Source organism: Rousettus aegyptiacus, unplaced genomic scaffold (genome assembly GCF_014176215.1).
Source record: "Rousettus aegyptiacus isolate mRouAeg1 unplaced genomic scaffold, mRouAeg1.p scaffold_m13_p_8, whole genome shotgun sequence".
Classification (NCBI taxonomy): Eukaryota; Metazoa; Chordata; class Mammalia; order Chiroptera; family Pteropodidae; genus Rousettus; species Rousettus aegyptiacus.
Genome location: NW_023416311.1, coordinates 74,681,086 through 74,707,683, shown reverse-complemented (window position 1 = coordinate 74,707,683; position 26,598 = coordinate 74,681,086). Strand labels below are relative to the sequence as shown.

Sequence of the window (26,598 nt, the reverse complement as noted above, 5' to 3'; positions counted from 1 at the left end):
ATTTATATATTACCATGTTACTTTTTGGAGGGAACTGCACAAAATCGCATATCTATAGTGTTTTAATTGTTAGATTCTCTTCAGGAGCTCTCTAATAACAAAACAACACAAATAAGCTTTAGGGAAGAAAAGATACATAATTGATATTGTAAAGAAGTGTTAGAAAAAAAAGAAAGAAATGTTAGAATCACAGCCTACTTGTTAGTGTAGATTTATAGCTGCTGGCATTGACCAGTCTTGACTTACCTTAACAAAGATATCTCATAAAGAAAATCATGAACAAGTAATAATTTTTCATAATTACAGTAAAATATTGTGGACTTTTTTTTTATAGTTATGTTCATATCAGATAATGAAAGTTTTAATCCTTCATTGTGGGAGGAACAGAGGAAGCAACGGGCTCAAGTGGCATTTGAATGTGATGAAGACAAAGATGAAAGAGAGGCGCCTCCCAGGGTGAGTCTGTTCTTTCTTTTTTCAGTTTGAAACAGGTTTGCTGGTGTTTATTGGGTACTGTATATCCATCCTGTACTGTTTTGGCAGATACAAAGAAATGTATTGGTTTTATTTCTTGCCTTCAAGGCATTCGAGGTTTTATTAATTATGTATCACATAATATCATATGAAGGAATTGGACAGCAATATAAAACTATGTGATTGAAAACCAGATTTCATAGTGTATATAAATATAACAGAAAAAAAGGTCATTGTTTTTCCCCTTGCCTTTCTTTAATGACTTATTTATATATATTCCAGGAATAAAGAACTCTCTTATGAACCTTTTGTTTCTTTACGACGATGTGTGTCACAATGGTAGAAGTAACAAATACACACTTCCAAGTTACTTATGAATGTTATTCTTTTCCCCTTATACGAACTAACCGAATACCAGGAAATGATAGGTTGATCTTGAAAGCACTTGGTTCATGGCACATAAGACATAGTATGTAAAAGTAGGAATTTTATATGTGTCTGGATAAATGTCTATCTGGAAAACATACATCTGTTTCAAAGCCAAGTTGGCAATATGCATACCATATATCTCCAAATGGGATAAGTTTATGTCTGCTAAAAAAGGTTTTAGAACAGTAAAATCTATGACTGTGACATCTTCGACTGTTGATGAAACCATACTTTTATTGAGTCTAAAATGCTTTCAAAGGCCTGTCATCTGTTTTTAAAGTTACCCCTATGAGCCATATATCCAATGTAATAAAGGTAGATTATAGATTAAATTTTGAGGTTGATGTTAGAAATATTTATATTTTAAACTTCGCTTATTTTTCTAGGAGGGAAATTTAAAGAGATATCCAACACCATACCCAGATGAGCTTAAGAATATGGTCAAAACTGTTCAAACTATTGTACATAGATTAAAAGATGAAGAGACTAATGAAGACTCTGGAAAAGATTTGAAACCACATGAAGATCAGCAAGTTGTAAATAATGATATGGGTGTGAAGGTCAGAAAACTCAATTCAAAAGAATTGACTGAAACCTATTTCAAGTTCTTTAAAATTTTTAAATAATAATCAATGTAATGATCCGTTTTGTATATACTAAATGTACTCTCAAATTTAGAGTGGTGTTCTCAGCTGCCTGAACTAACAGCTGTAATAAGTGAACTCTCTGATTGCTATAATAGTTGCAGACTGTCCAGACTGTCCAGGTGGGTAGGAGTGTCAGTGTAGCCTTTGAAAATTAATTGTTATAAGAATACTTTTTCCCCCCTGGTAATATCAGTTTACTCTACCCAATTCTAATTGTAAATTTAATTGCTATGACAGGCCATAGGCATTTATTTGGGATCTTTCAGAAACCTACATAAACTCTTAAATTATGTGTTCCTTTAATGGACTTTTCTTCCCACATAGTATCACAGAAACAGAAGTTTTATCATGTCACTAGAGTTTTTGTACATTCCACAATAAGCAGAAAACAGTCTAACCATCCTGGGTTCCTTGAGCACGATGAGCTAAGTGACTTACTTATGAACATGAGTTTTGCACCTTTCTAAGATGAAATGTAAACTCAGCTAAATTGTAAAGTTGGATGTGGCTCACAGACCTTTGGGGACCACCTGTTCCCAAAATGAGCATTTCATCTGAATGCTACAGATTTCCATGTTTAAAGTTTCATTGATTTATCCAGAATAGGAAGATGTTAAATTACTTTTAAATTTTTATGAACTTTAATACAAGAATAGGTATAAAGCCTAAGAAATACGAATTCTTTATCTTCTCTTTTATGTAGACTTCAGAAAGTACTACTCCAGTAAGAAGCAAAGCTGATGAAAAAGAAAAGTATATGTTAGGAAACTCTATACAGAAGACCAGTGAACCTGAAGCTGAGATCAGTCCTGGGAATCTGCCAGTGACTGCAAATATGAAAGCCTCTGAGAACTTGAAGCATGTTGTTAATCATGATGATGTTTTTGAGGTATGGCTTTATGATTATTCTGGAACAACCATAACAATGGATAAGAATTTCGTATTTCATCATTGCCAACTGAATATAGGAGAGATCTAATATTGACAGTAGAAAACATGCTAATACATTTACCATTGAGAAATTTCATATTTACTGTGATATCACTCATTTATCACTTTAAACTTATTTTACCTGTTGTACTCCAGTGTTTACTATGTAAGTTAGATTATAGCAATTCTACTCTACTTCTGCAAAATACATAATGGCGATTGCTTTATTTCTGTAACTTAAAAATGAAAAGATTGTCATAGGTATACTTTGTTACTTGATTTAGTAAGCATTTATCATTGATAGAGACGTATTTTTCTTTTGAATGTCTGGGACTTTTTTTAGTTTCTTCTCATGGATCAATGAAAGCTATATATATTTTTAAACAACTTTATTGAGGTGTATAACTTACATAAATTCACTCATTTAAATAAAGGGTACCACACAGTGGCCCTTAGTATTCTAAAAGATGTGCAGCTTTCACCACAGTCATGTATAGAACATTTTTATTACCCCAAAAAGAAAGTCCGTTCTTCTTAGCCATCACCTGACAACCTCTCTATCCCCCTGAGTCCTAGACAGCTAGGAATCTACTTTATCAGCCTCTATAGATTTGGCTATTCTTGGCATTTTGTATAATCATATAGTGTGTGTGGTCTTTGTGACTATTTTCTTTTGCTTACCATAATATCTTCAAGATTATCTATATTGTAATGTGTATCAATATTTCATTCATTTTTTATGTCTGAACAGTATTCCATTGTAATGATAAATAATGGACATTTCAGGTACTTTCACATTTTGGCTATAATGAATAAGGCTGACATAAATATTTGTGTGAATATGTTTTTTCTTTTGGGTATATAGCTAGGAGAAGAATTGCTGAATCATATGATAGTTATATGTTTAACTGTTCGACAAGCTGCAAAACAATTTTGCAAAAGTGGTCGCACCATTTTACATTTCCCTTATCCGCTACTGGAAGTAATGGAAAATGGTAAAGCTGTAACTCTGAAAAATGAAATTTCGAAGTATTTTTGATTTATAGCTTCATTGTATACTCTTATCCACTAGCTACAAGTGACTATTTAAGTTAAGTAAATAAAATTAAAAATCGAACTTCTCAGTTGCACTTACCATGTTTCCATTGCTCGGTAGCCACATTTGGCTAGTTAGTGTCTACCATGTTGAACCACATAGATCACATCCATCATTACAGAAACTTCTATTGGAGATCACTAGTATATAAAAACTGATATTCCAGATTTATAACAACATCTTTATTCCTGAATATGTAAATATGTTCAAAGCACATCATCTGTCTTTACGGTTATCCTATGAGCTAGTATAAAACTCATGTGGCTTTTGAATGTCCTAATTGGATCACATCATTCAGTATACTATTATATGCATTGAACCTAGTATAACAGTCTGTAAAAGGGTTATTAGATTTGTCCCAGTGACCTTATTACTCATTTAGTATAATTTTTGTGTATAAGGGCTGTGTTTGGAGCTATAGTGGCAGAATGGGTAAATGAATACATAGAATATAATTAAAGTTAGACTGTGCCAAATGTGTAAGAAAAGTACTAATGAAAATATTAAGGGCTACAGAAATTTAGTAAAGAGATATTTTCTGGCTATGATGATCCAGGGGTGACGGTTTAAGATGAAGGAGGCATTTAACCTGTATTTTGAAATATTTCAGTCACCAGAACTAGAACTGAATGAAGTATGGAAGGATTAACAAGAGCGACTAACAAGAGCAAGAGAATGGTGTTCAGAAATGTAGGAAAGAGCATGTTCCATCTGACAAAATATGATAGTGTGAAATAGAATTAGTAGAATAGACTGGATCCTGATTATTGAGGCCCTGAAAGCCATTCTAAGAAGTTTGTACTTATTGTTCTGTAGTCTTTGGGGAACCACTGAAGGCTTTACTTGTGAGAGAGCTATCTGGCAGCAGATACTGAATTCTCCAAGTTTGAGGGCTTTTGAATAATGGTAGTAGAAAATGCAGACTAGGAGTTAGTTGCAAGATTACAGAAATAATATGTGAATACTTCTGCCTATAAGGAATGGAGAAGAGGAATCAGTCATGTAACTGCCCAAATAGGATGATGATGCCATTAACAGAAATAGAAGTGTTAAGAAAACAGCCTTGTAAAGACAAGTTTGTTTTTAGAGATGTCAAATTTGAAGAAATGGCAAGACCATCAGATAGACATATTCAGTAGGTAGTTGGGAATGTGGATCTTTAGCTCATGAGAAATCAAAGATAGATTATAAATTGGAAAACCGTCTATATTAAACATAATCATTGAAGAAAATGCATATCCAAGGAAGAGTAAGAAAGGAAAAAAATATGAACTAACCGCAAGAATATTAAGTGATGTGAGCAAAGGAGAAAGAAAGGTGGGAGGAGATTTAGGAGACTGCAGTTCCCAGAAGCCCAGGTATAATGTAATTTCATGAAGGAGAAAGTCTGGTCAGCAGTTTAAGTGCTGCAGATATCAAAGATTAGGACATACCATTTGCACTTCCTCATTACATTCATTGTCGTTAAGTCCCGTTAATTCCAAAATTTATTTTTGTCTTTACTGGCTATCAGTGCCATTGCCTAAGGACAAATGTGGTCTTTTTTCTTCAGGACTGATGTGCTAGCTAGATTCCTTCCTACCAGTCTCTTTCTCTTCCTGTACATTCTTCATTTTAAAAGATGGTCTGACCTTGTGAGTTTCTGGCTTGGCACCTTCCAGTCATACTCAACACACACTTCATTGAGTTCATACTTAGCATAATCTTTTAGCATCCAATCCAGCCTACCTTTTCTGTCTCCTGCCTCTTATCCTGAGCTCCAGCTGCTTGGAGCTGACTTGCCATACCTTTTGTTTACATGCTTTATTCTACTCAGAATGTCATTCCCCTCTTAACTCACAGTTCAAGACTAAGAATTTACATTCCTTTTCTATTCTACAATTATCAGTCCAGCTTTTTCCACTGTAGTACAGTCTTGAATAGGGTTGGCAAACTATGGCCTGTGGCCCAAATCTGCCCACTGCCTGTTTTTGTGTGGCTTGCAAGCTAAGAACAGCTTTATTTGAATAAAAATCAAAAGAATATTTCATGATGTGAAAAATTAGATAAAATTCAGTTTTACTGGCACATAGCCCTGGTCATTTTTCTACATCTTGTCTCTAACTACTTTTGTGCACAACAGCAGAGTTGAGTAATTGAAACAGAGATCATTGCATGGCCCTCTAAGTGTAAAATATTTACTATCTGGCCTTTTCACTGAAAGCTTGCTGACTCCAGTCTATATATTTAATATGGCACTTATGAGTATCAAAATGTCTTAGTGCTTTTAAAAGAACACCTTTTTAAAACCTTTTTTTATTTTCATTTATATTAACTGGGAATAATTTAACCTGCAGAAGATCTGATTTTGTATACAATATTAAATTTTTTACATTAATTGGTCTTTTCCCCCCCCCTATGGAATAGCTTTCGATGGTAGGTAACTTGGGATAATTGCCAAATATTTGAGAAAAATTTATGGAGAATAATATAAAAATCTATCTTTCTATTGGGCAAAAATTGCCATTAATTCATTTTAGCAGAAGAAGAATTACCTCACTTCTGATTCCTCGCAATCTATTGATCCTTGAGGCAATAAATTTGAGGATTAGGAAGACTTTTTATTGGAGCAAACTGAGTTTTTCAATGGTAGGGATTATTTTCTTTTATTTCATTTCTCTGGTACTTGAAAATAGTACCAGGCACAAGTAATCATTGGTACACTTGAATTAAGGTCTACTGCAGAAAATTAATCCCATAAGTGCTTTGGAATATTGTTAATAACTACCATAGTTTTATTGCTATTACCTCAAAAATTTTTAAATGAATCATATACTACTTTTAGTCACTACATGTTACCATAAAAAGGTTTCAGACATGTTCTAAACATTCTGTTCTATTTGATGTTCTTATGACTTAATAGTTATTCATTTAAAGAAACCAAAATCTATTTTTATAAATATTTTCACTCTTTTTTTCTTTAAATTAGGAATCCGAAGAACTTTCTTCTGATGAAGAAATGAAAATGGCAGAGATGCGACCGCCATTAATTGAAACATCTATTAACCAGCCAAAAGTGGTAGCACTTAGTAATAACAAGAAAGGTTAGCTGTTTAAGGAAGGTGCTAAGAATAGAAATGCACTGAATAAAATTTGTAATTTTTTTGAATAAATTTCATTAAATGTCATTATATTATTTAAAACACTTCATAGCAACAATTTTTAAAACATGCCTTTTTAAAAGGCCTATTTCTTCTCTTGATAGACCTGTTCTTGTCCCTCATGCAGGTCTGCTTACAAGGGCATGGACTTTATAACAAAGGCAGACAAGCCTTGATTATGATATCATTTCCACCACTTATTGGTTTTATGATTCTTGAGCTCTGCCTAATTTTATCCATGTGTATATACCTAATTTGACATAAAAAGAGGCTAATGAAGGATTTTGTGAATATCATATATACTAAATTATTCAGTGTGCTCAGATCTAACATGGTACCTTACTTACAGTAGATGCTTGTTATTTTCTCTCTCCCTGAACTTATTTTTGAACCACCTCCCTTTCCAGACATTCTTTCATGAACATATGAAATGAAAGGAATCTTGGAGATTATCTATCATTTCTTTTATCCTTCCGTCACTCCATCCTACCCAGTACCTGAACATCTCTACACCATCTCCACCAAATATTTATCCAACCTTTGCCTTTATGGCATTAATGAAACTTACTATCAAGGTTGCCCTCAAATAGCTTGTGTAATGGTAATGTTTGTTGAGTACTTATTAGTTGCTGCTTGTTATATGTTAAATATTTTACATGTTATTATCTAATCGTCACAATTGTTCCATAATACCAAGATGGAAGAAGAGGAATGTATCTAGGAAAGAATTTAAGTGCTATATAGTTTAACACTATTTTTAAAATTTATGATCCAAGACCCCGATATCTTAAAGTTGAAGTTAAGAGCCCCATATACTACTGTTTTTAATTGTTAATGCAGTTCAGACTACTTGAACTGAGATGTTGGAACCACAAAAATATCCTTAATTCATGTATTCTCCTATGAACTGTGCCTATATATACTATTTCTATGATTAGGCTAGAATTAGTTAAAAACATCCTTTAGCATTGTAAAGATGTTACATTACTATTTTTTTGATCACTGCTTTTAAATACTACTTTTTTATACTAGCCTATAACGGAATATGAATATTGTCTTCTGCTTATATAATTGTTACACACAAAATATCTTGTATATTGAGTTCACTATTTATATACAGTTCTTTGAAATTTATATACGATTCCTAGATGAAAACAATTCCATACATGTAGAAAACAATTTCCTCCCCAGATAAGTTTACCAAGGCCGTGAACTATACTCTATATTTGTTATTGTTATGACTTTTTAAAATTATAAATGAATGGAAAAGCACATACACTTAAACTAATCGATAGCTTTAGAGAACACTGTGGATCATCCTGTCAGTAGTTAAAATTAAATCAAATTCTGGACGACCCTAACTAACATTGGTTATATTTTTTTAAATACTAAAGGTATCACTATTTTTAAATTCTTCAATTTATGTGTGTATTAGGACTGAATTTTCAGAGGTGCCTCTGGTTATCTTCTTATCCATGTAATTCTTTACCTTATACATTGAACCAGGACAATATAAATGTCATTTGTCATCACTGTAATATATTTCATACAGTTCTTGGTGACTTTATCAACAGCTTAAGTATTTTTGTTTTCAGATGATACAAAGGATACAGATTCTTTATCAGATGAAGTTACACACAATAGCAATCAGAATAACAGCAATTGTTCTTCTCCATCTCGGATGTCTGATTCAGTTTCTCTTAATACCGATAGTAGTCAAGATACCTCACTCTGCTCTCCAGTGAAACAAACTCATATCGGTATTAATTCAAAAATCAGGTTTGTGAACGTCTCAACAAAATGATTTATTTGTACAATAGAGATATTAAGGCAAATAAATATATATGACTAAAGCATAAAACATAAAGATTTCACAAATTTTATAGAAATGGTTCAGGTAGCATGTAGTTTCTCCCTTATTTTATGACTAACTTTTGTACATTTTCATTTTAGATTAATATTTTAAGTGGGGAAGAAAAGATTTAAAATATATTCTACTCTTCGTTCAAGATTGAACAGTTTTATAATTCTAGGTATTACAGACTGGAGTAAGTTGAAGGGGGCTATTTTTAGGGTTAAAAATACAAAATTATTTTGGGGAGATGTAATCAAAGGATACATTCAAATACTTTTGATTAGTGCTTTATCTTTGCATTAGATTTAAATTTGTAGGTCAAACTCTCTGAAACAAGACTGAATTCCTACAGGCTGATTTTTAGCTAAAGTTTAAAACAAATTTATTATTTGGGCTTTCAAGAAATTTGGTTATCAAAGTAAGAGTATACCATTTTACCTTTATATTAATCTATCAGCTAGAGTTCTTGATAGAAAGATTTGGGTTGTTACTGATCCCAAAGCTTATTAGATGATATAAGTAATTATTTTTTGAGTTAAAATTTTTTAGCTCTGTTAAACTATATTTTGACTAAATGGTTTATGATGAAAATTAATATCGATTATCTATAAATTTTAATTAGTATGTTTTGTCTCTAATTTAAATCTATATTATTCGACTATTATAATAGTATTTTTAAATTACATGGTTGATAATAAATGCCTTTCATCTGTAATTCTCATCAAGTATTTTAACTTTGTATACATACACATTATATAGTTATTAATGTTTCTCTTACTAAGAAAACTGGGCTTTGTGAAGTTTATGATAAAATTATCTTTGTTTTAGGCAAGAAGATGAAAATTTTAACAGCCTTTTACAAAATGGAGATATTTTAAACCATTCAACAGAGGAAAAATTCAAGATTCAAGATTTTAACTTACCCGAATATGATTTGAACATTGAAGAGCGATTGGTTCTTATTGAGAAAGGTGACTCAACAGCCACATCTGATGAATCTCACAAATTAGACCATATCAATATGAATCTTAATAAACTTGTAACTAATGATACGTTTCAACCAGAGAGAGCAGAAAGATCAAAGACACAGGATATAGTGCTTGGAACAGGATTTTTAAGCATTAATGCTGAAGGAGAAGCTGAGCACTTGAAAAATAGAAACAAGGATCCTAATCTGGAATGTATAAATAAGGTAAATGGACATTCTGAGGCAACTCCACAGTCTCCTACGAGGACTGAACCACTTGACACTGATTCTTCGGTTGATATGGGTATTTCCAAAAGCACTGAAGATCTCTCCCCTCAGAGAAGTGGGCCAATTGGATCTGTTGTGAAATCTCATAGCATAACTAATATGGAGATGGGAGGGTTAAAAATCTATGATATTATTAGTGATAATGGACCCCAGCAGCCAAGTGCATCAGTTAAAGTCACATCTACTATTGATGGGAAAAATATAGTCAGAAGTAAGTCTGCTACACTTTTATATGATCAACCACTGCAGGTATTTACTGCTTCTTCTTCATCTTCTGATTTAATATCAGGTACAAAGGCAGTTTTCAAATTTGATTCAAATCATAATCCTGAAGAGCCAAATATAAGAGGACCCACAATAAGTGGCCCACAATCTATGCCTCAAATATATGGTCCTCCGCAATATAATGTCCAGTATAGTAACAGTGCTTCAGTCAAGGACACTTTGTGGCACTCCAAACAAAATCCTCAAATAGATCATGTCAGTTTTCCTCCTCAGCGCCTTCCTAGATCAGAAAGCACAGAAAATCACAGTTATATTAAACATTCTGCCAACATGAATTTCTCTAACCATAACAACGTTCGAGCTAGTACTGGATACTATGTACATCCGAGACTTGGCCCAGGAAGACACGGGGAAATGTGGGCCATCTCACCAAATGACCGTCTTGTTCCTGGAGCAACTCGAAATACAGTTCAGCGACAAAGCAGTGTGTCATCCACCACCTCTGTAAATCTTGGTGAGCCAGGCCCCACCAGGCGTGTGCACGTTCCCGAAGGAGATTATTTATCATACAGGGAGTTACACTCAGTTGGAAGAACTCCTCCAGTGATGTCAGGATCACAGAGACCTCTTTCAGCACGAACATACAGCATCGATGGTCCAAATGCATCTAGGCCTCAGAGTGCTCGACCTTCGGTTAGTGAAATACCAGAGAGAACTATGTCAGTTAGTGATTTCAATTATTCACGGACTAGTCCTTCAAAAAGACCAAATGCAAGGGTTGGTTCTGAGCATTCTTTATTAGATCCTTCGGGAAAAAGTAAAGTTCCTCATGACTGGCGAGAACAAGTACTACGACACATTGAGGCCAAAAAGTTAGAAAAGGTAATTAAACATGAATTTTTCATTCTCCTCTTTGTGAATTTACTACTTTTCCTTTAAAATAGTTAACATTCTTTGCTTTTTAAAAAAGGTAAAACAAAGCACTCTGAATTATTGAAAATATACTTACATTCTAGGAGGGTTTTTTTGGTACTGAGAATAGAGTTCCAAGTTCAGACTTAGCCAGACTGAAAACAGTTGATGGTAGTGTAAGCTACTTTCCCTTCTCTTATTCCCCACTGTTTTCTAATGGGCTTACATTCATATTCTATATTTATATGTATACCTCTTTTGGATTGTGTCACACATACTGTAAATAATACATACACACACACACATACACATGTTTACCTCAGTGTAGCATTTTCTTACCTATCGTCATCTATTAATAATTGTCAATTATGTAAATATGTGTACAAAAATAAGCAATCTTTATATAGTTAACAGAAAAAAAAAAACAAGAAATGTACTATAAATGTAAATATTTTATCTAAGATTCCCCTCATCCCACCCCACTCCCCAGTTATATAACTAACACTGTCACTGACACTGATTGCTTCTGGCATGGCATTTACTCTTTTCCGAACTGCATTACTGACCTATCTGAACTCGGGCCTGTGGCTCTACTGTAGTTTGGAAATTGTTGGCAAAGTAGCTTTTGTTTGTTTTTTGAAAGGAGTTAAAAATTTTTAAATATCCTGTAAAGCCAATATATCAGTGCCATAGTTCTGTGGCTTGTGTGTGTGTGTATATATATATATATATATAGCATATTCTTTAACGGATTTTACCTAAGAATTACTTTACCTCTTTAAAAGTAGCCGAACATATACAACCTCAAAACAATTTCTTAAGTCAAATTTTTCAGAAAAAAATACCTAAAATATAACTAATACCTTATGTCAGTTCATGTTGAACCTCTGCCTATAACTGTTAGTTCTATACGGCGCTGTCCTCTCAGCTTTAAAGAGCTGAGCCATCATCTGTAGGTATTGGGAAACTTCATTTACATCTATTTGTTTGAGCTATAACTTTGTACATACTGTTGAGGCTTTTTTGAACTTGTGTACTTTCTTTTTTTAAAGAAATCTAGAAATTCTTAATCACAGGAGTAATATAGCTATTTTATAAATAAACTTCTGATGATAATGTGGAATTGGATTTGAGGAGGAAGAGGCTATAGTTAAGTTGATTGACTTATGAGGCTAAGTGATCCAGAAAATAAATGAGAAATATATCAATAGAATCGAGACAAAAGAATGAATGCAAGAGCCAATTCTGAAATAGACTTTATGAGTTTACTTTGGATTGGATTATTCCTTTAATCAGGTATTGAAGGAAAGGGATTAAGTTTGAGATTAGTGCCTTGAATAACTGATTGCTGGGAATGCCATTAACTATTCTTGGACATAGAGGAGGAACAGGAGCTTTGGAGGAAGACATGAGTTTATTTACTATATTATACTATATATACTATATTATATTACATTATTTTATTAGTTGACATCTCAGATGGCTGTTCTCTCATTACTTATCCTGTCTGACAGAGATATGCCTGGACTTCAGCAAATAGGAGGCAAGTAGCAGCCACCTCATTGTTCATTTGTGCCTCTCTGCTTTTTATATTTAGAAATTTGTCATACAGTTGCTTGAAGTGTAAATGACATTAGTTTCTCAGTTAGCCCACTGGTAATTTAGAGGTGAGAATAAGTTTAATAACACCAAGAAAAGCCTTATGAGGACACAAGGCAACATGATTTAGACTCCAAACTTGAAAGCATTGGTTAACAACGGTAGAGTGTGATGGAAGATCTATATTTGCTTCTCTGCAACTCCTCTTTCCTCCCCAAACAAAATTCTGATGGCATAGTGGACGTTTGAAAACTTTATTCAGGCAATTTCACTATGCCTTTCCTACTTCTGGAGGTAAGTCCCCAAATCAAAAGTTGTTACTTTGCCCAGCTGAGAGTTTAATAACAATACAGAAATAGGTAAGTTATTGGCCTTTACTTGGTTTTAAAACCTTGTAGTAGTAACATTCCTTCTCACCCCTGCAACCAGCTACCTGGAACCCAACCATATAGAATAGATCTCACCTCAAAAATCTCAAGACATTTACAAATAAAATATCAACAGTATTGAAAATAAATAAAATTTTTTATTTCAAAGTTGAATTATTACTAATGTCAGCATTTGCTGATATTATTTAAAAAACTCAAATAAGAAGCGCTCAACCAGAATATGATTAACAACATAATTTCCATGCTTACGTGCTGTTGTACAATTATTAGCATGTAATGAACAACAGTGTGCAGGACATATGTCCAGCGCATAATTGAACTCTGCACAATGTGTTGATGTGTTGTGATGGGGCACAGTTTTATATGGATGCCTAGGCACAACCCTGAATTAAAAACCAGACCTATTCTGAGCTTCAGCTTCTTAGTCAGTGAAATATTTACAAAAATCTAATATATGTTTAAAGATGACAGAAAAGGCTTTGTTCTTGATCTGTATATCCTTAAACAGGGACAGTCTGTCCCTTTAGGTCAACAGTACATTAAAACAAAATGTGTGTATGTAACTATGTGTATAATTTTTTTATTTTTACATTCTAATCACGTTTATGGAACCTATGAATTGCTTCTGCCAGATCTTTACCTTTCATGGAATGATTTGGAAAAGTACTGGCCTAGCCTATTAAGTTTGACTTTTTCTTTAATCATTACTTTAGGACCTGTGAAATAACTAAAAGTGTACATTATAATTTTTTAGATCCATTCATTCTGGAATGTCATATTAATGTTTCTTGGTATTCAGCATCAACTTCATAATCTAGAGAAGGTATATATTCCATAAGAGTAACATAGAAATGTTCGTTATGGCATTTCTGTATTTCTTATTAACAAGCCATGCTCAGTGTGGTTTCTCTCAGTTTGACCATCAGACCCTCAGTATTCAGGGACATGACTAAAAAGCAACCACATGAAAGAACAGCAGTTAACAACTCTGGGAATAAACAAGCAAGAATAATGAGAATCAGGCATTGTATTTACTGAGGTACATTTTTCCAGCAGCTCTGGGATTAGTGATTAGGCATTCATATAAACTTAGTGTTTGGCAAGGTTCCATCAGTGGTTCTTCAGGCTCAAGCAGCAAAGGCCACTACTAATTCCTAAAGTAAAATAATCTTTAATATCTATTTATTTGAATGGAAAAGTTTTTACACGTGTATTTTCTAGTTTGTTTTTTTAATCTTGGTAATTCTAGAGCAGTGGGAGCCTTTTAAATGTTATATCCTAAAACGCTGTGTTTTTATATTATACTTTTACCTGATGTAAGAGATTTTTCTAAATGTGGAAGATAATTATTTTTAGACATTGCTATGGCCAAGAGCCTGGTATATTTTGTGCTATGTTACGTATGTTTAAATTCTACATTTATTTAATAATAATGCAATTTTTATAAAATGAAAGACTAGAAATCTATTTTGACTTAGAAATAACTGATGGTAAAATTTATCTTTATAGGAGAGTTAGTTTGTGTTCCATGTGTAACTAACTATGTATGTGTGCAGGTACATCTGGGTATGACATTAATTCCTATTTTCTAACGAACTTCTAATAAGTTATATGTCAGGAGTAAAGGAAATAATAGCATGAAAGCATCTAAATTTTTATAATTTCTCCTTTGGTGTTTAAATGTGATGGTTGGATTACATGTAATTTGTGTGTCTTTGTCTATGTTGTCATGTAAATATATGTTAAATAGTGCCGATTTCTTTCAGGGGCACTGAAAATTCCATGTTGCCTGATATTTCTGTGTAGTATTGGGGTTGTAAATACATCTATGTGCATAACATGTCTTGTGAATTTTGCATGCTACACTAATCTCTGTTAAATCTATCCCCTCTTTATTCAGAGCATGCTGTCAAGGTCCTTTAATTCCAATTTTACTGCTGTAAGCAACTTTCACTATGGCAGCTCTAGGGATCTGCATGGCAGCCAAGGCAGTCTTGCCTTGAGTGTTGCAGACGGAAGAGGTTCTGGTGGGCACATTTTTCGAGTGAGTACCTGTTGTAGACCAGTACTTTAGTACGTAGAAGAGAAGTAAACCCCACATTTCAATGTTTAAACATTTGTAGAAAATAAACTTTTATTGTGGGTTAGGTATCTTGATTACCTCCCAGTTCTTCCATGGCTTAGTGCTAAAACTTTCTGCAAAGCTGATTTAAGTTTCTGTGATCATAATTAAGGATGTAGTCAACTTTTTATGTAAAAAGGGGTGAGCAATAAGAATACCTAAGAGGTTTTTTAAAAAATTATTCTCAGTGCTTTTTCTTAAAATTAGCTTGCTCTCCCTAAACTCAAGATGTTAAGACTGTGTCATATATAATCCACAGAGGAGTTGTGGGGAAAAGTAATTTGCAGTTTTATGATTGTTAGCAAATAAAAAGCACCAAGAACTAAGTGGAACTAAGTTTAATCATAATTCACTGAATATGATTAAATGTGATACTTGAGAAACTGTAGTAAGTACCAGTGAAAAGGCAAAACCCAAATTCTTTATTACCCACGTTTTCATTGATGGTGAAGAAGAAGGGTTTATTCTTTTAATGAAAGTTGAGGGTAGGGGATAAGAATAAGCAGAGGAGAAAGAACAGAACAATTCTGGCATGGCTGTTTTGAGGTTTTTCATGACAACCTGAGGTGGTGGCATGCCCTCTGATTTCCTTGCCCCTCCATCCTGAAAAGACCTTTCTTCCCTTATGGCCGTATTTTATCCCTTCCCATTTTGTTTCCATATTGACCCTGCTTACTTCTGGGTCCTTTGCTTTTTCCTGAGCATCTATGCTCTCCTCCGCCCCTCCCCCTCCCTGCCACACACACACACACACACACACACACACACACACACACACACACACACTTTGTAATACACTCTTGGCTTTGTCCTCTTGTGTTCTAGGGTAGGATTTGCTTTGTTCTGGCTGTGCATCACCCATCTTTCTCTCCCTTCTGTCTTCTGTCGGTGGCCACCACTTGGTTTCTATGTTATGTTAAAGTGGCAGCAATTGTTTTGTAACTTATCAGTTTGAAATGGGGAGAGAGAAGGGTGATGGCTGTGAAACCCTACATTTCTAAGACTTATTCCAACTGAAGCCACAAAGTAAAGACCAGGGGCTTTTATTTAACCTAGGAGTAATCTTTATTGTGATCTGGAATAATTGTCCTTTCCAAGATCTTACCCAGTAATGTTTTTTGCTCGTCAGTTTTAAATTTAGAGCCTTTAATTCTGTTATATTTCACTTTTCCATATATAATATACTTGTTCTTTTAAAGACTAGATAAACATAGTTGTACACGAGGCTTGAATTTAAACTTCAAGTTATGAGCAAAGTTGATTTTTATGTATTTTGAAAGCATAGCTCAAAAATGGAGAAGGAAAATAAAGTATTAATTGTATACACAAAAGTTGATCAAACCACATCTAAAAATGCTATGCCATGGTTTGAACTAGCAACTACCTGTGCACAATAGATCACTTACAGATGTAGCTTCTAAGATGAAATTATAAACCCTTAAGTTTGTGTATATTATGTGGCATATCATAATGAAGTAGATTTCAGATTATGTTTCAACATGATTAATTTGCATATGTATGTTGCTAGCCATATACTTTTGGAAAGTAACGATAATGCTATTTATCACAATTCCTTTAGTTTTCTAAAATATAGCTAAGTGAAAAATACAGGCATCTTGCTTCCCAGAATAAGCATACTTATAAGAAATATTCAGAAATAAAGAGATATTGAATCTGTTATTTCTCTAAAGTTATCTGTGCGATAAACTGTAAGGATATTATTTCATATATAAAGATTTGAATTTGAATTTTAAAAAGATTTCATCAAACCAGTGCTTTTGAAAATATGAAGCTGACTAATATAAATATGATAATATTAACCTAAAGCCAGTTTTATATGACTGTATGTTTATTAGTACTACTCATCATTAAGAAAATCCTGGGTGATGCCGTGCTGTTAAAAGAACATCAGTTAATTTTTTTTACAAAAAACTTTGTGGTGTTCAACAGCAATGTATTTTAATTGCTCTTAAAACTTGGGACATTCATCACTTCTCAGCCTTTTGGGTAAGATCAAGTGTAAAACTTAGGACTCAACTTAGGTTAATAACGAAATTTATTGCTCAAAGTATTAAAAGATAGGTATTAATGTAAATAAACCTAAAAGCGTTATAAAGAAATACCTTAATAGTATATAGCTGTGTACACTTTTCACACATTACAAGAACAAACCTTTTGCCATTAATGTTGGAAGATGGTTAAAAGTACTAATTTTTTCTATTTTTATTGAGATATAATTGACATGTAATATTGTATTAGTTCAGGGTGTACATCATGATGATTTGATGTATGTATGTATTGTGAAGTGATCACTACAATAAGTTAACACTCATTAAAAAGGTAGTAAGATTGGTGGCAGTTATTGATGGTCATTTTTTATTTGGCTCTTCATCTTTCTGTTATCTAGCACTACTATTTTCTAATCTCCTCTCAAGAATCATCATCATTTTGGTTGCACATCTTAAAGATCATTATCCGTTTACTTTCTATTTTTTTCCTAATTTGAAGCATCCCCAGACATCCTTTCCAGGAGATCCTTGTCCAGACGGTATATTCATTTCAGGACAGCACAGCTACTCGTCAGCTACACTTAGTCACAGAGATGGTCCTCCAGACAGCTTGATGAAAGTAGGTGCTCAGGACATAAATGAGGTGACATCTGTGAGCTTACTATCCTCTGGCTTTTGAACTACAAATACCACAAATGCTTTAACACCAAAAGTACTTTTTTGATGACTTTTCTCTCCTTGTTTAGTAAGGATTTTATTGTTTATTTTTGTTACAATTTTTATTAAAATGTAGCTACCTTACAATATTAGTTTCAGGTGTACACCATAGTTGTTTAACATTCATATACCTAAAGAAGTGATCACCATGATAAGTCCAGCAATCATCTGACACTATAGCACTCTCTCAATATTATTGACTATATTGCCTATTCTGTATACCATATCCCCATGACTCATTTGTTTTATACCTGGAAGTTCTTATTCCCCTTCACCTTTTTCTCTTTCTTTTTGTTTTTTCAATTACAGTTGACAGTATTATTTTATATTAGTTTCCAGTGTACAGCATAGTGGTTAGACATTTATATAATTTACGAAGTGATCCCCTACCCCAGTTGGTCTAGTACCCATCTAGCACTATACATAGTTATTACCATATCATTAACTATATTCCCAATGCTTATTTTACATCCCCATAACTATTTCATAACTACCAATTTGTACTTCTTAATCCCTTCATCTTTTTTACCCAAAAAGATTTTTTTTACTAATTGAGAAATAGTTTGCACTCTGTTATTTCTCAGTTTATTCTATGATTTTTTCCCTGATACTGGAGAACTATTTTGTTGTTATTTTTGGATTTCTATAATATCACTTATTTTATCACTTGAATCAGGGGCTTTTTTGGCATTCCTGACAGTGAACCTATTTGGAGAGTCAAAGATGAACCTGTCTTAAATTCTTCATTTAAGGATGTTTTACTGTTAGTGAAGGCATTTTCAGATACTTTAAATGTAATTAGAAATCATCTTGAAAGAGTTCTGTATATGGTAGATTAGATGCTGGTTATATTCTTAATTACTTTTGTGATTAAAGCATCAACCATTTAGAGAGTTTACTTTTCTGTCACCAATGCTAGATAATTCTTTTCTTTAGTGTTATCTTCAGTTCTTTCTCAACTAATCCCATTTCCTAGTATAACCAGATAAAATTATGAAACATAGTTATGTATTACATAAACTTCTACATTGTTCTGGGGAGTAGAAATCCAGCCATGTAACATTTAAGTTTATACGTATCTATTTTACCTCCTTTTTTTCCCTTTCAATTGAGCTGTCACCTGTTTTTTTCTTTCTTTTTATTATCAGTTTTTTTAAATGCTTTTTACTCTCCTGAGCCATCTGCTAATCATAGCTTAATATATTCAAAGGTATGTATAACATTGATATAGAATGGCAGGCATGACCAAGTATCTAGGTGTCAGGGACTCTTAAGATTAAGAGTCAGAAGTAATTATAGCCTGGAGAATTCTTCCCAGGAGAAAAGTTTTCAATCTACACATAAGGAAAGAATGATATAAACATGGAGAAAAGCAAGTGCTAGCTACAGAGTTGTGTGTAAGTAGTAAAATAACAGTACAACCATTTAAGTACTCTTGGACGGATTAATTGCTTCAGATCTACAGTGATCAAGTAGTAAATAATAAAAGATTTGTCATAGAGTAATAACATCTTTGTGCTAATATCTCTGTCATAAAACAGTCATGTGTGTTTCCAGACTTCAGAATTAACTAATTTCTCAAGTATAACAGTGAAAAAAAGAACTTTTTTGGAAGTAAAAACCTTTTTTACCAAAAACAAAACTTCTTTGTATCCTTCAGTAAGATTCACAAAGAAGAGTATGTAGTTCTGAAACTATTGCCATAATTTTTCCTAAACTTTTCTGCCTTTGGATAAATTTAGGGAAATGGGGCTCATTTATTTCCCTCACAGTTTTTCTGTAATGTCCTTGTGGATGAGGTAACCTTTTTATTTATAATCAACAGTGATATTTCAAATATTTAAATAGCTCAAACCTATTTCCTCTTCTACACAAAAATCTCTTCATGTGCAAATATTTATAATACAAACAATCTTATTTTTCAGATAGATTCCTCACACTAACAGAATAAGCTATTAGCCACATTTCTACAAAGGTGATTTTAAGTCTAAAGTTCAGATTATTCTCTAAAAAATGAGAGGCACTGAAATGAGGGTAATTCTTCAACAACAACAAAATAAATTCAAGATTTTTATTTAGCTCATGAAAAGTAAAATAGAATGTCAAGGTTGAATTTTCGTGTTTACTATCCTATAGAATTAGAGTTTAAAAATTGCTAACTGATACATACACATGAGGAATGAATCAATTTCCTATTACATAGACGAATTGGCTTATTACCTTTAGAAAGGAAGGATTAAAGGTAGAAAAGTATAGTTAGATTAGGAAAAAAATTCTACCACAAAAGTAGTTACATTCGTTCTGAAGAAAAACATCAGCAAATGCATCTTTTGTGTATATATGAGAGAATAAATATAGTATAGGAAAAGGTATCCTTTTAATGGGCTGAAATTTAACAATTTTGGCGTATCGTTTACCATTTTAACATTTGGTTAATATGAGATAGGTACATTTATATTGAACAGAAAAAGCAAATAATTTTCAATGTAGATATGACTAACTTTTGAAAGCTTTAAAGAACGAGTCCATCAGCTAGCACTCAGGTTTAGAATTAAAACATAGCTTTTTATATATATATATAAAAAAGTGTAAAATTATAAGAAATAAGTGGCATGACATTGTGTGATTTAGAATGTTAAATTTTAGTATTTTTGAAATATTCCAAGAAGAAAATCCAAGTATTTGCAATAAGACATTATTATTGGTCATTTTAAGACACTTCATGTTTTTCTTAGATGCCTTTGAGTAATGGACAGATGGGCCAGCCTCTCAGGCCTCAGGCAAATTATAGTCAAATACATCACCCCCTTCCTCAGGCATCTGTGGCAAGGCATCCCTCTAGAGAACAACTAATTGATTACTTGATGCTGAAAGTGGCCCACCAGCCTCCATATACACAGCCCCATTGTTCTCCTAGACAAGGCCATGAACTGGCAAGGCAAGAGGTAAGAATAATCAAGAATATTTGAAATATGAGACTAAACTTTTAATGTTTTTTATAGGTTATTTAATCGTTAGCAATAAATCCATATAGAATTTTAACATAGTTTTTACCATTTTGTTTAAAGGTTTGGTTTATGAGGTGTTAAACTTTGTAGTTTAACTTTGTGATCTTCCCTGTCTATTAATTGACATAGGATATGGTGTTATAGGCATGCTCTTTTTCCTTAGGTGGTTGTTTTTCCAAAACCAGTTGATGATACTTCGGTAATCAGACCTTTTCAGAATTATAATTAGTAGATCATTAAACTCGAATTGGCATAATATGGTTTGCTATTGTTATTTGACACTCAGCTTTTGAACTTGACTATAGTCTCCAAACTGCTTTGAGAATTAAATCTTACAAAGTACTTTTAGAAAATTATTAATCATGTAGTCATATATTGTGATAGTTTATTGATAAAATTATGTTTTTAGAAACTTAGGTAGAGAACAAATGCTTTGTTCGTTTTGGTTTGGTCTCTGGGAAAAGGAGCATTTTGTAACAAAAAAATAGTTTTTACATTTTTTTTTTGTATAGTTTGGTTAAAAAAGTATTATCAAGTGATCATCAATCCCAACTCCTTTGAAGCATATGCGAAGCAGATTCAGGAAATGGGTTAATATTCAACAACCACCCAGGGATCTTTTATATATCTATGAAACACCCAATAGACAGAGATACTATGTAATTTAGATGTTTCACAAATGGAAAGTAATAATAAAATACATGTTTTGTGTCAGTGTTCTTTGTCATTAAAATCCACGATGCCTAAAAAATATATAGGGTCAACATTAAGTAGTTGCCTATCCTCATAAGGCAGCAGTAGATTAAGTTAGGAGCTTTCTTTGTAATCCTAGCTGTTCCTTTAACTTACTAACTCATTAACATAATATTCCATGTCATAATTTCACTTCATCTGCCCGAGTACTTATTTTAGATGAATCCTTACATAGTTATTTTTGCTTGAACTTAATTTACCAATATTTAAATATGGAAGTTACTATATTGCAGCCTTTTCTGAGAAAGTAATAGTGATATATTTCCATATTAACTCAGATTCGAGTGAGAATTGAAAAGGATCCAGAACTTGGATTTAGCATATCAGGAGGTGTTGGGGGAAGAGGAAACCCATTCAGACCCGATGATGATGTGAGTATTGTTTATATATCCTTGAAATACCCATAAAGTTTCACTCACTAATTTAATAACTCTTCTATATAAATAAAAATCTAACATATTTGTGTAAATCTAGACAAATCACCTTTTGATTTCCCTCTGTATTCAATTTTTTGCTTTGAAATATCAGTTCAAATTAAACATTCAAAGAATACAAATTTAACCAAAAATTTTATATGTGCCTCATACTGTGAAGTGATTTTTAATTTTGTCATTATTTTTCTGTACATCGGTAGAGATAACTTCATCACTTGTAACAGAAGTCACTGTATTTAGTAACGCCAGAATTATCAGGGGCAAAAAATAACAGAGGGTCGATTGTCCTCGTGTTATTTCAGAAAAGACAGAAAACTTGTCACAATTCATATATTTGTGTATTGTAAGAAAAATTGCTCTTTGGTACTCCGTTATTTATGTATACTGCTTCCCATTAAATAATCATTTTTGTTGTTATTAAAGGGTATATTTGTAACAAGGGTACAGCCTGAAGGACCAGCATCAAAATTATTGCAACCAGGTGATAAAATTATTCAGGTAACTAAGATACATCTTTTTTTATTATTTTCTTTATTTTTTATTTTAAAACATCTATCTCTAGGAATTATTAAATGCCAGATTTGAAAATAGGCATTTTATGAAGTTTATATTTAATTATTTGTGGATGAAAAATAGTGATATTTCATATTGGTTATGCTCTAGTGCTTTCATAGTTTAAAATATTTCTACCATGTGCTTTGGAAAGTCATACTGATATTTTTTAATACATATTTGCTATATCTAAGCATTTTGTTTAAGTTCAGGAAGGTTTACTTCTCTAAACAGGTGATGGAAGAATCTCTTGTGTGTTATGAGAATTAGGAGAGTTAATTCATGGAAGCACTGGTGTACAGTAAGACCTTAATAAATGTTTGGCTTAAATTATAAGAAGTGTAGTGTTCTTGACCTGCAGCCCTTGCAACTTGGTGACCTCAGTTGCACAGTACTGCATACACAACACCATGTCTGAAAACACTGTTTTAGACAAGTGCCTCCTGGCACCAACGGCGACATAGGAATCATCTGAAAATGTGGGAAGATTATAGGTTCCTGGGTTTCACCTTCAGAGATTTTAAGTGACATGAGGTAGGGCTTGTGAGTCTAAGTGTTGTTTTAAATTGTGAAAACGATTCTTATTTTCTGCCAGATACATGGACTACCTGGCAGAAATTTAAATGCACCAGTACAAAAAATTACTATGAAGTGTTTTTCTTAATAGTATTTTTCTTCTTTCTTCTAGGCTAATGGCTACAGTTTTATCAATATTGAACATGGACAAGCAGTGTCCTTGCTAAAAACTTTCCAGAACACAGTAGAACTCATCATTGTACGAGAGATTTCTTCGTAAGAACTGTGGACAAAAAAGGGGGGGACACAGCAAGATTTATTGGAAGATACTTACTTGCAAGGGAAATTAATATTTTGACTATTTTTATATATAAAGAAGAACTCAAAAAATTATGTTGAATTTGTACATTAATGAAATAATGGAACTTGTGGCTAGAGGGAAAGAACCACTGTACAGTATATAGGGAAGACTGTTGAATTTCAATTGTATGAAACTTCTTGTTAGGTTTTTAAAAGCATAGCAATCAAGGCTACAAAAACAAATGTATGTTGTTTTTGTATAGATTGTAGGTTTATTTTTGGATCTCATACACATGACTGAACTCTGTGCAAGGCTCTAGTTAGCCTTGATTATATCCCAGAGACAGATGGCAGAGCTATCTATCTCAGAGCTTTTAAGCCCTTATTTTTATTCAAATGATATTTTTTTCTGCTGAACCTTTTTTTCCATGGGCAAGAGATTTGAAGTGTTGGCTTTTGCTACGTGCATATTGAATTGAATGAAGAGTGAGTAGGTGAAGTTGGTGCTGGTGGGTTCACTTTCCAAGGCCAGATTGAAACAGTTAATTTCTATAAAAATCTGGAAGCAAAGAATGAAAACACAGCTATTCATTAATGTGTTTTTATTAATAGAATAATGAAACAAAAATGTAATGTCTTTTTAAAGAAATAAAAAAGACGAGAATTGTATTTTATGAGCTCTACAGGATCTGGTTTGTCATAGCCATTGACTATAGATTTGCTACTGGTGATTCAATATTTAATTTTTTAGTCACAAGAAATTTTTAACTATTGTAGATGCATGTCCATGCTTTTTCTTGATATGGAAATCCCTTGATTTTTTGCAAATGGTGGTACTTGGAATCGGTTTTACAATTAGTACACCATTTTAATCTTAATTTATAATTTTTATTTTAAGCAGCAAATGAAACTAAAATGGCCAGTTTTAAGATTGTGTTGCTGTAACACAAAATGTAAGAAGATTTAGGAAAGCCTCTTGATTTTGTTTGGCCTCACATTGCCTTGGTAAAGTAAAAGGAAACAGTACGCATGGAGCTAGGAAACCAAAGCAAGTTTGTGAAACTGGCACAGTGATAGAGAATTGCTGTGGGGAGTTGTAGAGCAAAGGGATGGGTCCTTGGGTCCTACCAGTGTGTAAAGGTGTTGAAATAAAGGGCTTTTCCTACAGATAACATTAAATGTGAACTCGACACTTCAGAGTCTTTAAAGGGTTTCTAAGTGTATCAGTTTAATAGTGTTTTACCACCAACTGCCTTTGTTCTCATTGATGTAAGAAATATTTGGTAGAGGTTTATTAATTTTGTTTATCCAAAGCATTAATTTTGTTTTTGTTCTGTCTACATAATCAAAATTTGAGTAACATGCAATGATAAGAATTAATGCATGGTTATTTGGACCAGAAAAAAGTGCCATAGAAGACCAATAACTGTTTTTAGTCGAGGCTAGTCTAGAGCCTTTCATTAGAGCAATATTGTTATTGCTATTCATTTTTAATTACTAAAAAATATAATTTTGGAACTTTTAATCTGTTATCCTTTGTTCTTCAACCTTGTTTTAATTAAGACTTGTAGGACTAGCAAAAACAGTAATCTATATTATTTTTGCAAAAGTGAGTTAGACTCATTCCTTTCTTGCTAGTCAGATTAAATAGGCAGTACTTTTAAAAAGATGTGAACTTAAATATTGCACTTCTTTCAAGATGTTATCAATTGGTTATTGTACTGTATAGTTTTAATAATATTGATTGAAACCCTTTAACAACTCTTTGTAAATTTTAACCCATTTTAGTTGATTTTCAGTACTATTTACATAGGAATTGATTTTTATGGATATAGTAGAAAAAATGTGCTGTATTTTGATAAAATTTCATTTATTGTATGTGTGTTGTAATCTCTTAAAAAAAGAATGACAAACAGCTTAAGATGAGCCTCGGTGTCCCTTTATTCATAGTTTACTTTAAAACATTAGTTTTGGCTTTGTAAAATTCAGTTTTTTACTGGTTTCAATTTTTCACAGACATATTCTGCTTTTAATAGGAATATGTAAAATAGATATCATTATTACATTTCCAAGTACTTTACCTTGAATCAGATATACAGACCATAATTTTGGAAAAGGAAATAAGCTAAAAAGAACAATTGATTTATCAGTGACCTAAACTTATTTTGTCTGCATATTATATTTAAATATTACAAGTACAACAAGTATCATATGCACTAGTATTTTTTTTTTTTTAATACCTACAACACCTGGTATTCTTAGGTGGTCTCCCATCCAAGTACTAACCAGGACTGACCCTGCTTAGCTTCCAAGATCAGATGCGATCGGGCACATTCAGGGTGGCATGACCATAGTTTCACTAGTATTTTATCCTACTCTAGTTAATTAAAATTTTTTTAATGTTCTTGTAACACGTAAAATTGAGTATGAAAGTTTGTTACCAGAGGAATAACGTGATAGATGATATAACTTCAAAAACTAATAGCAAAAAAATTTGCACTTAAGTTACTAGCCAAAGTATTCTTCTAAAATACTGGAAAATTAGATTGATTTATTTATTTTTTGCCCCCCACCCCCAGAAAATTAAATTTGAATAACAACTCATTCGAATTTTTGTTTTGTTAATGATGAAGTTTCACAGTTTGAATAAAAGTAATTAAATCCTTTAAGGATATAGAGAGGACAGTTTTAGTTTTTATAAAGTTTAGAATTTGTAGTCTAGGCCCACACCCATTACAGACTATTTTAATAAGTGTTATGTAGACAAACTATCAAAACCCATCTGTCTTATCTTTAGTGTTTAAAATTGACCACCCTTAAATTTTAAAACATTAAAAATTATATGTTCAGAATAATTTATTTAATACAGAATTGTTTCCATAAACTAAAGTTTTATTCCAATTCAATAAGGAATCATCAGTTTATCTAAACCCATGAAATTCTGAGATTCCCTACATATTTTGTAAATTTTTTTCTGATCTCTTTGAAGATGTCCATATACTTGAAAAAATTTTAAAATACGAGGATTATCATAAACAACTAAACTTTTAAGCATTAATTGGCTGTGCTTAAGAGAAAACCCCATTAGCACCTATGTAATATTATTAATCAGCATTTATGAAACAATACAAATTTCATATATATCTAGATTGTTTAAAGTAACACAGTGAATAGGTAATAAACTAATGCTATTAAAAGCTATGGGATTTATTTTATAAAATTCAAAAGAATGATAA

At 32.5% G+C, this 26,598-nt stretch overlaps 1 protein-coding gene and 1 pseudogene across 8 annotated transcripts in view; one reads left to right on the top strand and one right to left on the bottom strand.

Annotated features, from left to right (window-relative positions):
• The window catches only part of ERBIN (erbb2 interacting protein), a 96,457-nt gene extending 71,174 nt beyond the window's left edge, over positions 1–25,283 (top strand). The window contains exons 16-27 of one of the 8 annotated variants that reach the window (XM_016158134.2): positions 335–456; positions 1,290–1,463; positions 2,254–2,439; positions 6,545–6,659; positions 8,312–8,495; positions 9,400–10,933; positions 14,852–14,995; positions 17,582–17,701; positions 20,535–20,744; positions 21,839–21,931; positions 22,418–22,492; positions 23,235–25,283. In XM_016158134.2, coding sequence (XP_016013620.2) covers positions 335–456; positions 1,290–1,463; positions 2,254–2,439; positions 6,545–6,659; positions 8,312–8,495; positions 9,400–10,933; positions 14,852–14,995; positions 17,582–17,701; positions 20,535–20,744; positions 21,839–21,931; positions 22,418–22,492; positions 23,235–23,342 — 3,065 coding nt within the window. In that variant the 3' untranslated portion in view covers positions 23,343–25,283. The remainder of the gene's footprint in view (positions 1–334; positions 457–1,289; positions 1,464–2,253; positions 2,440–6,544; positions 6,660–8,311; positions 8,496–9,399; positions 10,934–14,851; positions 14,996–17,581; positions 17,702–20,534; positions 20,745–21,838; positions 21,932–22,417; positions 22,493–23,234) is intronic. The other 7 variants (XM_016158135.2, XM_016158137.2, XM_016158136.2 and 4 more) reach the window with 7 other exon arrangements.
• Positions 25,284–25,599: 316 nt separating this feature from the next.
• Positions 25,600–25,718, bottom strand: LOC118607256 (annotated as a pseudogene).
• Between the last annotated feature and the right edge of the window lie 880 nt (positions 25,719–26,598).